We start from the raw sequence: 12,689 nt of genomic DNA, 5'->3' as shown, positions 1-12,689 counted from the left end.
CGTGTATTTGAATAATGGCTGTCAATCACATAGAGATCCACCGAACATTCACCAATCGCAGAAGCCGTTGAAGAAGACATTGCCAGGGTTATACTTGGGAAACGGGTTTGATGTGAAGCTTAAGCAGGTGGGCCACTCTCTTGTCAATGAAACTCTCAGAACTTACCTTTAAGTTTGTAGCAGAGCAATTCGGGCAATGAGGAGCAGCAGCTGAGATGGCACAAAGAGTAGGAGATGAAATTGATGCCGTGACCTGTTTCTAACCCTTAGTCTGACAGACTTTTGCCCAGTGCCCTCTTTTTCCACATGAAGAGCAATCACTATCTTTAGCTGGACATCTCGCCCGTAAATGAAGACTGCCACCACAAAACCAACATCGTTTCTTAGTGGTCATACTAGCAAATGTTGAGTCCTCAACTGGAAGTATATCTTATTGATTAGTGTATGGTGACTTAACAGTTTCCTCCACACATCCTGAAGCTGCTGCAATGACAGGGCCTAGTGGCTGGAAGGCTTCCGAAGTACGCTGTGCAAGATCCAAGGCTTTAGCTTGATCAAAAGCTTGAGAGAGTGTGAGAGCCTGATTTTCCAATAGACGTTGACGTACGTTTGCAGAAGACAGTCCGTTGATGAAGGCATCCCGTACTAACTCTTCACGATATTCTTCGGCTGTGACAGCTTTTAGAGTACAACCTTTGCTGAGTCTGTGCAAGTCGCGAAGAAATTCATCCAGTGTTTCGGACAAGGCTGGTAGTACGGTACGGTACGGAATATTTTTCCATACTCCGTACCTGGCTAAAATACCGTACCGTAATTTCGTACCGTACCCCCAATTATTTTTCCTTACCGCACAGTACGGAAAAAATACCATACCGTAATTCCGTACTTTTATCGTACCATCAGCAAAATATATTTACATCAAAATAATTCTCTATTTGTGAACAATTTATTAGAGCACATGTGTGGATTTGAAAAGGAACATTTACGAAGTGACTATAGATGTAAATGTGCCCACATAATATTGTTGCCTTATTACGGAATTTTATTTTTTAGTCTACCTAATTTACAATGAAGCAAAAATATGTGTCATCTTACCAATAATGTGCAATATTAGATAAAGTGCCCCTACCTGCCTCGGATGACTGCTCCCGACGGCGACAACGACAATGGACTGTGGAGTTGTTGTTGTTGAGATTGTCGGACCTTAGCTCCTGGAGCAGTCAGACCGGATTGGGATGGGAGGTTGTCCTACCTGCAGATATGAAAGGATACTGCAGGTTGCAAGTGTGAGCGGACCCCCGATCAGTGGACGCTTACCACCAACCCCCACTCTTGGACGTGGTCCGTTTCGGAGTGGCGTGCCCCCCGAAGTGGAGTCCGCACTTGCTGGGAGAGGATACTTTCTAAGCTATCTGGGTGGTGGGTACCGTGTGATGACCCGGAGAAGGTGGTGAATGTGGTTTGTTTGGGCCTTTCGGGTTAGAGTGGCCGCTGGTGTTGTGTGTGCTTCTTGGGAGTTTTGAGTTCTGTTTCGGAGGCTTTGTGTGACTTCGCAGTCGATGAGATAGTGTTCAAGTGGGTTGGCTGCTGGCTCCTGACAGTAGGTGCATTCCATGACGTCATTTCCGATCATCTGCCAGGAGCACTTGTACCCTAGTCGTAGTCGATGAAGGCTAATTTGGGTTTGTCTTGGTGTTTTCTTGTCTGCGAAAGGTGGTTCCCCTTTTGTAGCCGCCAGGTACCATTTGGCTGATTGGGAACCAGCGTTGAATGCGTGAAGGAAGCTCTTTTGGATGTGGAGCTTGCTAGTCTTTCTGAGGTGACTCTTGATCTGTTGCACACTTGTTGGAACTTGAATGTGTATGCTACTAGAACGTGTGGCTGCCTTGGCTGCTTCGTCTGCCACGTCGTTTCCCCCGATCCCTACATGACTGGGAATCCAGTGTAAGACGACTGGGCGGTTTTGTCTTTGGAATTCCTGTAGCTGTGCGAGGATCGAGGTTATGATGTGGACGTTGTCTCTTGGTTGACTGTGTTGCAGCACCTGCATGGCCGATTTCGAGTCCGTGTGAATTATGATGGACTTGTTGTGTTGTGTTGCAGCGTGTTGTAGGGCCTTTGAGATTGCTACCAGCTCTGTTTGTAGGGTGGAGCAGTCATTAGAAAGTTTCCATCGGAGGGTCTGACCTTGGGTGTAGAAGGCCGCTCCGGATGTATGATGTTTTGGATCCACCGAGCCGTCTGTGAAGTATGATGCTGCATCAGCCGGTGTCTCGGTGGCTATGGAGTGTGGAGAGTTGGAGACACTACTCTCAACTCTCAAGTTATACGTGAATAGTTCGCGTGACGCAACGTGATCAGTACTGACAGTACCAGACTACCAGCTGGCGCCTGGCGGACGGTACCGATCACGTAAGTGCACTCACTGAAGCCACCAGCGCATTAACCCTTTGAAGATCGATGACACATTTCTTTTCTCTTTTCTGACTATTATGAGATGATTTTATTCAATTTAGAAAGTGTATAGAAAGACAATAGACAGATGGCTAACTCAGCTAGTCTATACTGTTTACTCCCACAAATCCTTCCTAAGCTGCATAAAAGTGTCCAATGATAGCCAGAATAAACTGTCAAAATCCTCAAGGGGTTAATAATTGCATGATCATGTTTTTAAGCCTGGGGTACGGTACGGTACGGAATTTTGCTCATTTTTCCGAACCTAAATCGTACCGTACCGTACTTCAAAGAAAATATCGTACTGTAATTCCGTACCGTACATTCTGACTAAATATCAACCGTACCGTACTTCGTACCGTACCGTACCGTAATGCCAGCCTTGGTTTCGGAAGGACGCTGAGGTCTTGTGGCGAGCTGGTGTCTGGCGAATATCTCATTTTTCTTTTTCACATACACCTTTTCCAACACTTGTATAGCTGTTTCAAACTCCGTAGCATCAGCAAAGTATTCATACACAGTAGCAGACACATATTTTGTCAAACATCGTAGTTTGTCAAGCGCTCTGTCTCCACACTCATCAATAAAGTTTTCAAAAGTTTTACGCCAGTGCTTGTATTCCTTCTCAGCAGCTGGGGAATTTGGATCAACATCAAGCTTGTCGGGGCAGAGTATGCGTTCCATATTGCTAGTAGAATATGAGTTGAGTAAATTGTCGTATGAGATCAAACACCTTCAGTAATCAAGGCTTTATTCAACTCATAAATCCACATACATCTGCAACAGAACAAAACAAAACCTAATTAGAACAAGAGGATATTTAGAGTAAAGGTAAACTCAAAAATAATTTATTCCATAATATGACAACCGTATTTCCTTTTAGTAAAATTGTCAAGTAAGTGCGTGTGTTCGAGTTTGCAATAGAGGCGAAAATCCTATTCCCTCAATGTAAGACAGATAGAGTTTCTATTTGTCACTGAAGTCAGATTGTTTTAATTCACAATCATCAGAGAATCTGATGACTGAATTGAAATTATTGCCAGTTGTGTATTTAAGAAAGTCATTAATCATTTGAAAAAAACAAAAACCTGTCGACTCCTTATTGCCCTAAAATCTAATGGTGAGAAAAAAGCCCCTTGTATCCCTTTTGATAACGTTGTAAATAATATGATTGCCAGCCTGTGTGCTTGACATCAATTTAATGATTGCATTGCAAGCTCGAACACTGATTAGATTGTAAGACATAGACTTAAAAAACTAATCTAACCCATGACACTGATTTTCATAGCCCAATGTATACCGCAACTGAGTGTTATATATATATATATATATATATATATATATATATATATATATATATATATATATATATATATATATATATATATATATATATATATATATATATATATATATATATATATATATATATACTGATAACCACAAGGAAAAAGGAAACACGAAGTTCCCAAGCGCTTTCGTGTAATTCACATCTTCAGGGGTGAGTACAGACTAAGGAGAAGTACAAAACAAGGTGTATATATATAGAGGAGGGTGAGATCAGGTCCACAATGGTCAGGTATTAGGTAATGACCCTACTAATCTTTAAAAAGCACCGCAACGGTCGGTAGTCAGGTCAGAGGGTAAGGTGACACAACCTTCTCATCTGGTTACAAATCTTCTTAATTACAAACTTGTCCAGTTTGTACATGCCATTACTCAAACTCATGTTGACTGCTTCGGTATGTTTAATGAGACTAGATTCTATAATGTTCCCAGTCAATGCAATGCAATGCTTATTATCCCTCAAATGAACAAACAGAGCATTGGATTCCTGGCCTGTCCTAACACTATATTTATGTTGTTTCAGTCTAGTTACAAGATCTTTACCTGTCTGGCCTAAGTAAAACATATTACATTCCTTGCAAGGAACTTTATAAATGCAACCAATTGTGTTGTTGGAATTTGAGTAAACTCAATGGCGTACACACATGGAGACCAGACCACGTGATCGTTTCTCCTGCACGGCCACGCAGAGAGCGTTCGTCTGCGCCGACAGCTATGGTCTGACTAAGGCCCAAATGCAAGATCAGCCGTGGTGTACACCATGCCATGGTATCCCGGCGGTGGTAATACAATGGAATTAAAATTTTGTGATTATTCAAGATGGGCCATGGTGGTACCAGACTGTCGTTTGTTGTTACTACGTCATCGTAGTGTAGTCAGGTGTACCAACTGGCGGAAGACTTGGGGGTTGGTATGCTTGCACCCTGAAAACGTTGTCAGTGGCACGAAACGTTTGCTCTTGCTACACGATTTACGAGCATAAAAAACTTGAATCCCAAGCTAAGGTGCACCTCATTTTCCTATTTTCTTGGATTATAAGCCAATTCTGGGAATAAAATACGATCATTTACAGTGAATATAGGTAAATAAAGCCTGTGACAACCATAAAAACGTAGGAATTGAGTGAAATATCTGTTCCTTTCTTCCTTATCCTTATTAAATCTAACAATAAAGTTAGAAGTTTTTCATGAACTTGGGGTTGGGTGAGTGTAATAAAGAGAACTATGGCCTGTTCTGTGGATGAAGTCAGTTGAATATACCAAAGTACAATATTAGGTACAGTATTTTAATGTTGTTATGACAGTGATGAACTCACTGTACAGATGAATTGGGATAAAATCTTGAAAAAATACCATCATAACTGTTAGTTTTCTATCAAACAGGAAATTATCTTTATACAGGTACCAAAATTTTTACTTTCATATTATAAAAGGCCAGTTATCTACAAGATATGAAAACTTGAGACAATGTTTCCTCCTTTTCTCCACCTGATTATAGTAATGCAATAAATACCCTTTCAAAAAAACAAGACATGAACACTTTCCCAATGTCAGGAGTAAAAATGTATAAAATATGTTAAGACATGGACTAAACCAGAAGTTGGAGAAAAGTCTCTGCTGTTTAAAAAGTCTTTTATTTGGAAAAATATTACATGTAAATATTGTATATGGATCCTCACCAGAGAGCCTTCATATAGTTAGTGTTGAGACATTTGTTTACAAGACATATACTCAACCATTATGGAAATGAAGACATGTTAGGTTAGATTAGGTTCATCTTGTGAGCAAATGTCATGGAACCTACAGTACAGTATATACAGTAGGTACAGTCATGAAATTCTACCAACTAATCAGAGACTAATAATGTTAAACATAGAACAAGATGATAATTAAGGGTTTAAAAATATCCTCAAACAGTCTGCAATGTTAATTGCAAATCATTCCTGCATTTTTTAATGTTTAATATAAACTGTAATAATAATAAGGATAAAAATACAATGATAATGCTTATTTCAGAATATAGCCTTTATTAAAAGCAGGATATGTTATAATATATGGATGATCAAGAGTAAAGTATCTTAAAAGAAAAATCATCCACAAATTTCACAAACAAATTAATACGTAATATCCACGTATGTATGCAGAGTGTAAAAAAAAAAAAAAATAATAATAATTAAGGCATACAGTACGTTATGATTTCTCCAAGGTATATGTTCAGAAAATTCCAGAAACTGCATTTTTTCTGGTCTATGAGTAATTTGGGGATTTTACGGAGAGTCTCCAAATATTTCTGTTCTGAGTCTGCTAACCAGTTCCGAGGTTAGGTTAGAAAGCAAATTCCAAAATCTTCCCTGGAACCGGAAAAATTCCCCATCAATCAAATGATACCAAGATTTATTTCTTCAGTATTGGTGAAAGGTGAATAGTCAGCTGTATCTCTACCTGTAAGTGAAAATAAAGTCATTAATATTGTGTTAGTTAAATTTCCGAATTCTGAAACATCTATATTTATGAGGGTTAATATTTATAAGTTTCCAACATCTAAATATTGAGGGTAATTTTTTCTGTTAAAAAAAATAAAAATAAAAAATTCCAAAGGAAACTCAGATTTGTTTGGTTTGATATGCAACACACACTAAAAAAATTATTGTTTTTTTTAATGTATTGTACTGTAGTGTATATTGTTATGGTGATTCCAAGACTTTGATCCTTTTTTTTGGAGAAATTCATAGAGCAAAAATTATAACCCCTTTAAAATTTTAATGATCTATATAAAAATGTTAACCTAACCTAACGAATCGTACATATTTTTCTTTTTTTTTAGCCAAAAACGCTTCTTGCATAACAACCATGGGAGTACTACAGCATGGTATACACCACAGCTGATCTTGCATATGGGCCTGAGACCCCAGCCAAGCGTCACACCCAGGCGTACCCTACTAGTGACGTCATTTTTCGCAAACTAAATAGCTTCTTTGGGACCCACGTAACATATTTAGACTGAGAAACGATCTATAATAATTTTAAATTTAATGTTATTCCCTTAATTTCATGATTTGCATTCATTAATTCGGTAAAATACATTTAATATCGTATAGGCCTAGTTCCAGATGCGCTCACTACGTTTGGGTAAGCGCTGTTGGCACTCAGCCAACCTACCACATGGCTTTGGGTGACTCAGCATATCGGTATATCGGTTATTTATGTACTAACGTCTCTAAATATCACACCGAAATTTCTGAATATTACAATCGACCCCCCTAAAAAAAAGTCAGCACTGTCCTCATGTGCTGAGAAAAAGTATGCATACGACCCCTCTAGAGGAGACCTGCTCTGATAACTGCATCTCACACCTGCAACATGCTTAAAGCAGCTGACACTCGACCTCCCTAAAAGAAGGCAGCACTGTCCTCATATGCTGAGAGAACAAGTTAGAGCCACCTTCAAATCTGAACGACTCCAACTCACAAGCCAGCAACCTCTGCTTACTGCCTAGTCCTTGAACTAGAGAACTAGTGTAAAAAAAAAATCATACCGATTCAAACCAAACACGCTCTCATTTTGCCTGGTCCTTGGTCCTTGAGCTTAGAGAACCAATGTCAAAAATAATACTCAACGCAAAACAAACATGCTGTCTTTTTGCCTGGTCCTTGAGCTTTGGGAAAACAAGTGTCAAAAATAATACTCAATCCAAATCGAGCGCTCTCACTGTGTTTCTGGTCACTACAACGATCGACTACAATCCACGCCTCCGAACCTCATGCCGGCAAACCAACCCTCTGACAATGCACCAGACCATATTAGTGGGGCCCTGGCCATTACAACCGTACACACAATCCTGCTCATGACAGCAACCACAACTCAACGCGCATATCTGACCTAGCCATCTCTCCTATTCTCTCTGCCCTACTCACGACTCCTCCAACTCCCTTATTCCTAGTCCCTGTTATGCTTGCTAGCTTCATCCTTGGCCGCCTGTCTTCTCGTCATCATGCCCAACTGTGGTGGGGGCCCCTTGTCTTCAGTTTCTGATTCATCCATCACCGGGTCTCCCGTGTGCCTTAGGGGTGGAGCAGCCTTCAAGTTGCTCTGATTTTCCACTCTCGAGGTCAGGTCTTCTTCTCCACTTGGCTCAATGCGGTATAAGCCCGGTCTTGAATTGAGGACCCTCGACAACGTGCTATCTCGTGTCATCCCAATGGTTTTGGAGCTTACACCGGCCTATTTTTGCATTGTTCCTCTACAAAATCTCCTGGGCTTTCTCCTCTCGTTTCCTTCGGTTTATTTCCTTGCGTCTCCGCACATTGATCTCCACGGCCTCCTGCAACCTCCGTTGCTGGTCTCTGATCACCATCATCCACTCATCTACCGGCTCTGAGTCTACCTCCGGCCTATTGTCAAACGGCAGGTTTGGTTCTCTCCCGTAAAACAACAGGAATGGGGAAAACCCCGTCGTGGCGTGCGGAGTCGCGTTTTATTGTGACACCACTGCCTGCAGATGCTCGGGCCACTTATTCTTTTCCTCCTCCTCCAAGGTGGCTGGTAGACCGGGCAGGATTCTATTGAACCTTTCCACCATACCATTTCCCTGCGGGTAGTATGCCGACGTCCTGATTTTCTTCACTTCAAAGGTGGCACAAATTTGTCGGACCAGTGCACTGCCAAAATTTATGCCCTGGTCGGTCAGCAATCGCTCAGGGGCACCCACAGCCAGGAAGGTTTGATTCACCAGGATCTTTGCAATCGTCGAGGCTTTCTGGTCTTTGGTGGGAAAGGCCCAAGTGTAACGACTGAATATGTCAATCATTATTATGACATTCTCCATTCCTTGCCGCTTGTCCAGCAAGGTGAAATCTATGGCCAGTGTCTCTAATGGTTTGGTAGCTTCAATCGTCCCTAAATGCAGCTGGGGTTTTGGAACTTCATCTTTTGCCACGCCACACCTTTCGAAGCTGGCTATGTAGTCCCGTACCGTTTCTCCCATGCCTGGCCAGAAACCTCGCTCCTGCACCAGCGTCAGAGTACGATCTCGCCTCTGGTGCTCAAACTCGTTGTGGCAGGCTCTAATCAATGCCTCCTGCAAGTTTGGAAGTAACGTTGGCACCTCCCTCCATTGATTCTTTCCTTCGGGTCTTCTATGACAGACAACCTCTTCTCTTACGATCAGGGATTTCCTCTCTCGGTACACCTGCGGAAGTCATCATTTTGGAGCTCTACCTGTGCCTCGTCCTCTGGCAGCTGTCCCGCCAACCATCTCCGCATTTTGGTAACATAGTTCATGCCTTCTTGCTCCCTATGCAACCCATCTACCGTCCACAGTTCATTCCTTCCTGCCTCATTCTCCTTTACGACCTGCGTAGCTGTATACTCTTCTTCACTATCTTCCTCCAGCTCCGTCGGGATCCTAGATAGAGTATCTGCCACCGTGTTGTTTTTCCCCAGCTTGTACTTTATAGTGAAGTCAAACTGCTCGAGATCCGCATTCCACCTACTTTCCACGGCACCTAGCTTAGCATTCTCTCGGTGACTTAGTGGGTTGTTTTCTGTATAGACCATGAAATGTTTCCCGACAAATAATCCCTGAATTTGTCTACTACTGCCCATTTGAGTGCTAACATCTGTAACTTACGGGAGGTATAGTTGGTCATGTTTCGTTCTGATTTCCTCAGGCCCCGGCTTGCATAGCACACCGGATGCAGCTTGCCGTGCTTCCGCTGGGACAGCACCGCACCTAGTCCACTAAAACTGCGTCTGTCTCTAATATAAATTCCTGAGTAAAATCTGGGCAAGCCAACACCGGTGTCTGTGTCACCCTGTCTTTCAGCTTCTCGAAAGCCTGTTGGTGCCCCTCTCCCCACTCACTATCTACTCGATCCTTAGATTTCCCATGCATCAACGCATGCAGTGGGGCAGCTATTTGGGCAAACCCCTTAACAAACTTCCTATAAAATGATGCGAACCCTACAAAGGACCGCACATCTTTCACCGTCTGAGGGACTGGCCAATCTCTTACTACCCTAATTTTCTCTGGATCAGCTGTGATGCCTTCAGCTGACACCTGATATCCTAAATAGCTTACCTTGGAAGCCATTATTTCACACTTCTTAGGTTTAAATCTTAGATTATTCTCCCTCATCCTGCAAAACATTTCCTCAATCTGACTACATGCTGATCTATTGTACTTGAAAACACCATCACATCATCTAGGTATACAAGCAACAAGGAGAAGATCTTATCCCCTAGGATCCGCTCCATGTATCTATGAAAGGTTCCCGGACTATATGACAATTCCATAGGCAGTCGCCTGTACTCAAAGTGTCCGAAGCTTGTGCTGAAGGCAGTCTTCGGATGGTCTGAAGGTTTTACTTCAATCTGGTGGTATCCGGCCGCCAGATTGAAAGTTGAGAAAAACTGGGCCCCAGTCAGAGATTCTAGAGTTTCATTTATCCTAGGAAGAGGAAACGCTTCGCATACCGTGACCTTATTTAGGTTACGATAGTCAATGCACAACCTCAGCGTTCCGGCCTTTTTCCTCACTACTACAATGGCGGCAGAGTACGGACTCTCACTATGCTGGATTACTCCCTGATTTAACAGCTGCTTCACCTCTGGTACCTGGTTTGGAGGGATCCTCCGGTATAGCACCCTAATTGGCCTGTCTGTTGTCTCTGGGATCTCATGCTGAACCCCAATGGCCGTTCCTATGGGCTGGCCCTCTCCTTCGAAAATATCGCTAAACTCTTCTACTAAACCCCTAACTTTACGTCTTGTTCCTCATTCATGTTCTCCGTGTGCACTTTGACCTCAGTCCGGGTATCCTGTTGGACTGTTCTCACATACACCTCCTCACTGGTGGCTGCCTCGACTTCCGTCCCAGAAACCACCTTCCCAATCCGCCAATTGCCCCTCAAGGTCCTACGACGCTCAGACAGATTTGCCACCAACACCTGGGTCATGCCTCTCACCACTCTCACGGCTGTCGGCAACACTATTACACTAGGGTGTGTCATAGGAGGGAAGATCAGCTAAAACTAATGGCCCATCACTTTTTTGGTAGATTTTAGTGTATATAAACAGAAAATAATTTCAGTTTCAATATTTTGCAACCTTTTGCTAGGTAAATTTTAGCGTGAAATTTATCGAAAATCTAACGTACAGCTGCATTAGTGCATTACAATTAAATAGTGAACATTGCTTTCTGACTTCATTCTTTAACAACCCAACTAACAATATTTTATTCTGTTTCAGATTCTGATGCATTTATAAGTTGATAATATTTGCGATGGCTGCTTGTGTCAGGACGAGGAACCAAAAATCCAGCCATCTCAGTCACTATCTTGGGTCTGGGAGAGAGCTCCTGAAGTCGGAGTTGCCTACATTGAGAGATGCTTTGAGATACGGTGTTTTAATCAGGCAAATCAGTGAAAAGAACCAAAGAACTTACACAAACAAAGACATTGCCAGTGATATGACCAAAGCTGTCTTGGCACAGTACACTCTGGCTAACGCTCAGTTCAAGCCTCCAGTCATAACAAGTCAGAAGAAGATTAGTGAGAGACTGCTAGCCAGTTGGGAAAAGGCAAGAGATATCTCTCTTGGGAGAGGAAAACTTGCAGTTAAGGACAGCTTTGCCAAGCAACTGGACCAGTTATTTGACATAATTACTTGCAAGAGCCCAATTGTTCTCTGTCCTGAGTTTGGATGCGATCGTGACTGTAAATCCGAGGCCCACATCTCCTGTATTTGCAAGCGTGAACTAAAGATTCCTGTGATCGAACTGGCATTTGTCAAAGCACAGAGAGAGAAGACTGGCAGTATAGGGGCTCTCATGATTTCTAGCCAAGATATTCCGGAGTCCAAGAGACAGGAGGCTGCCACAGAGAGACAGAAGAGGAGAAGAGTTGCCGAGGAAAAGAGACTTGAGAAGACCCAGGGTGAGGTAAAAAAGGCCGATGATTGGAGTCAAGCTGATTCAGAGTTTAATGACTTCCCCATGGCTGATCCGAGTGCTGACCAGGAGAATGGTGACTTTGTCCCTAACCCAGAAAATAATGAGCCCAAACCTTCTAGGCATAAGATTCGAAATAGGAAAGATATCCCGAGCATAGCTCTGGCCAGCATGCGACACCACACTGGTCTCAGAGAAACTGCAGAGATAGCAACAGCTGCCTGTTGACGGTGGTTTGATAACACCTGATGATGTTCACCTGGTGATAGATCATAACAAAGTAAGGAGAGCTCAGGAGAAACTTGTCAGTAACCTAGAAGAGGAGTTTGATAAGGGGATAAGAGAAAATGGAATCAATTGTTTGTTCTTTGATGGGAGAAGGGATGACACTAAAGTGTTCATGAAAGTTGGAGATTCTGACAAGTTGTTCCCTGCCATGGAGAAGGAGGAACACTACTCCTGCTGCAGTGAACCAGGAGGGAAGTATTTGTGGCATTTCACTCCAGAGAAAGATGACATCAGGAAACCAGCTGAGATAGTGGCAGATAACATTGTGAACTGGCTCAGAGAGAGGAACGTAGACCAGACCCTGCAGGCCATTGGAGGGGACAGCACCAACACGAACACAGGGTGGCAAGGGGGGGTCATACAGTGGATAGAGCTGAAGATTGGGAGGAAGTTGGTCTGGATTGTTTGTGACCCCCACACCAACGAGTTGCCACTCAGACATCTGATCCAGGAGCTGGATGGCAAGACTCTTTCAAACAACAGATGGTCTGGTCCTCTTGGCAAGATGCTGGATCGCGCTACTGAGTTAGAAATAAATCCGAGCTTTGAAAAATCATGCTGGTCTCCACTCGTTGAGCTTGCACATACCGTCATTGACGACCTGAGTACTGACCAGTACTATGGTTATATGATTTGCAGTGCCATCAAAACTG

General features: G+C 42.8%; 1 protein-coding gene across 1 annotated transcript; it reads right to left on the bottom strand.

Annotated features, from left to right (window-relative positions):
- Positions 1-430: 430 nt before the first annotated feature.
- On the bottom strand, positions 431-3,138 carry LOC121880275. Its single transcript, XM_042387432.1, has 2 exons — positions 2,814-3,138; positions 431-747 (listed from the first exon to the last, which is right to left on the bottom strand). The coding sequence occupies exons 1-2, from the start codon at positions 3,136-3,138 to the stop codon at positions 431-433; spliced, it is 642 nt and encodes a 213-aa protein (XP_042243366.1).
- Positions 3,139-12,689: the final 9,551 nt, after the last annotated feature.

This window comes from Homarus americanus, unplaced genomic scaffold, assembly GCF_018991925.1.
Source record: "Homarus americanus isolate GMGI-L3 unplaced genomic scaffold, GMGI_Hamer_2.0 scaffold20930, whole genome shotgun sequence".
NCBI lineage: Eukaryota > Metazoa > Arthropoda > Malacostraca > Decapoda > Nephropidae > Homarus > Homarus americanus.
Note: the sequence above shows the minus strand (reverse complement) of the source record. Positions and strands in the feature narration are given on the sequence as shown.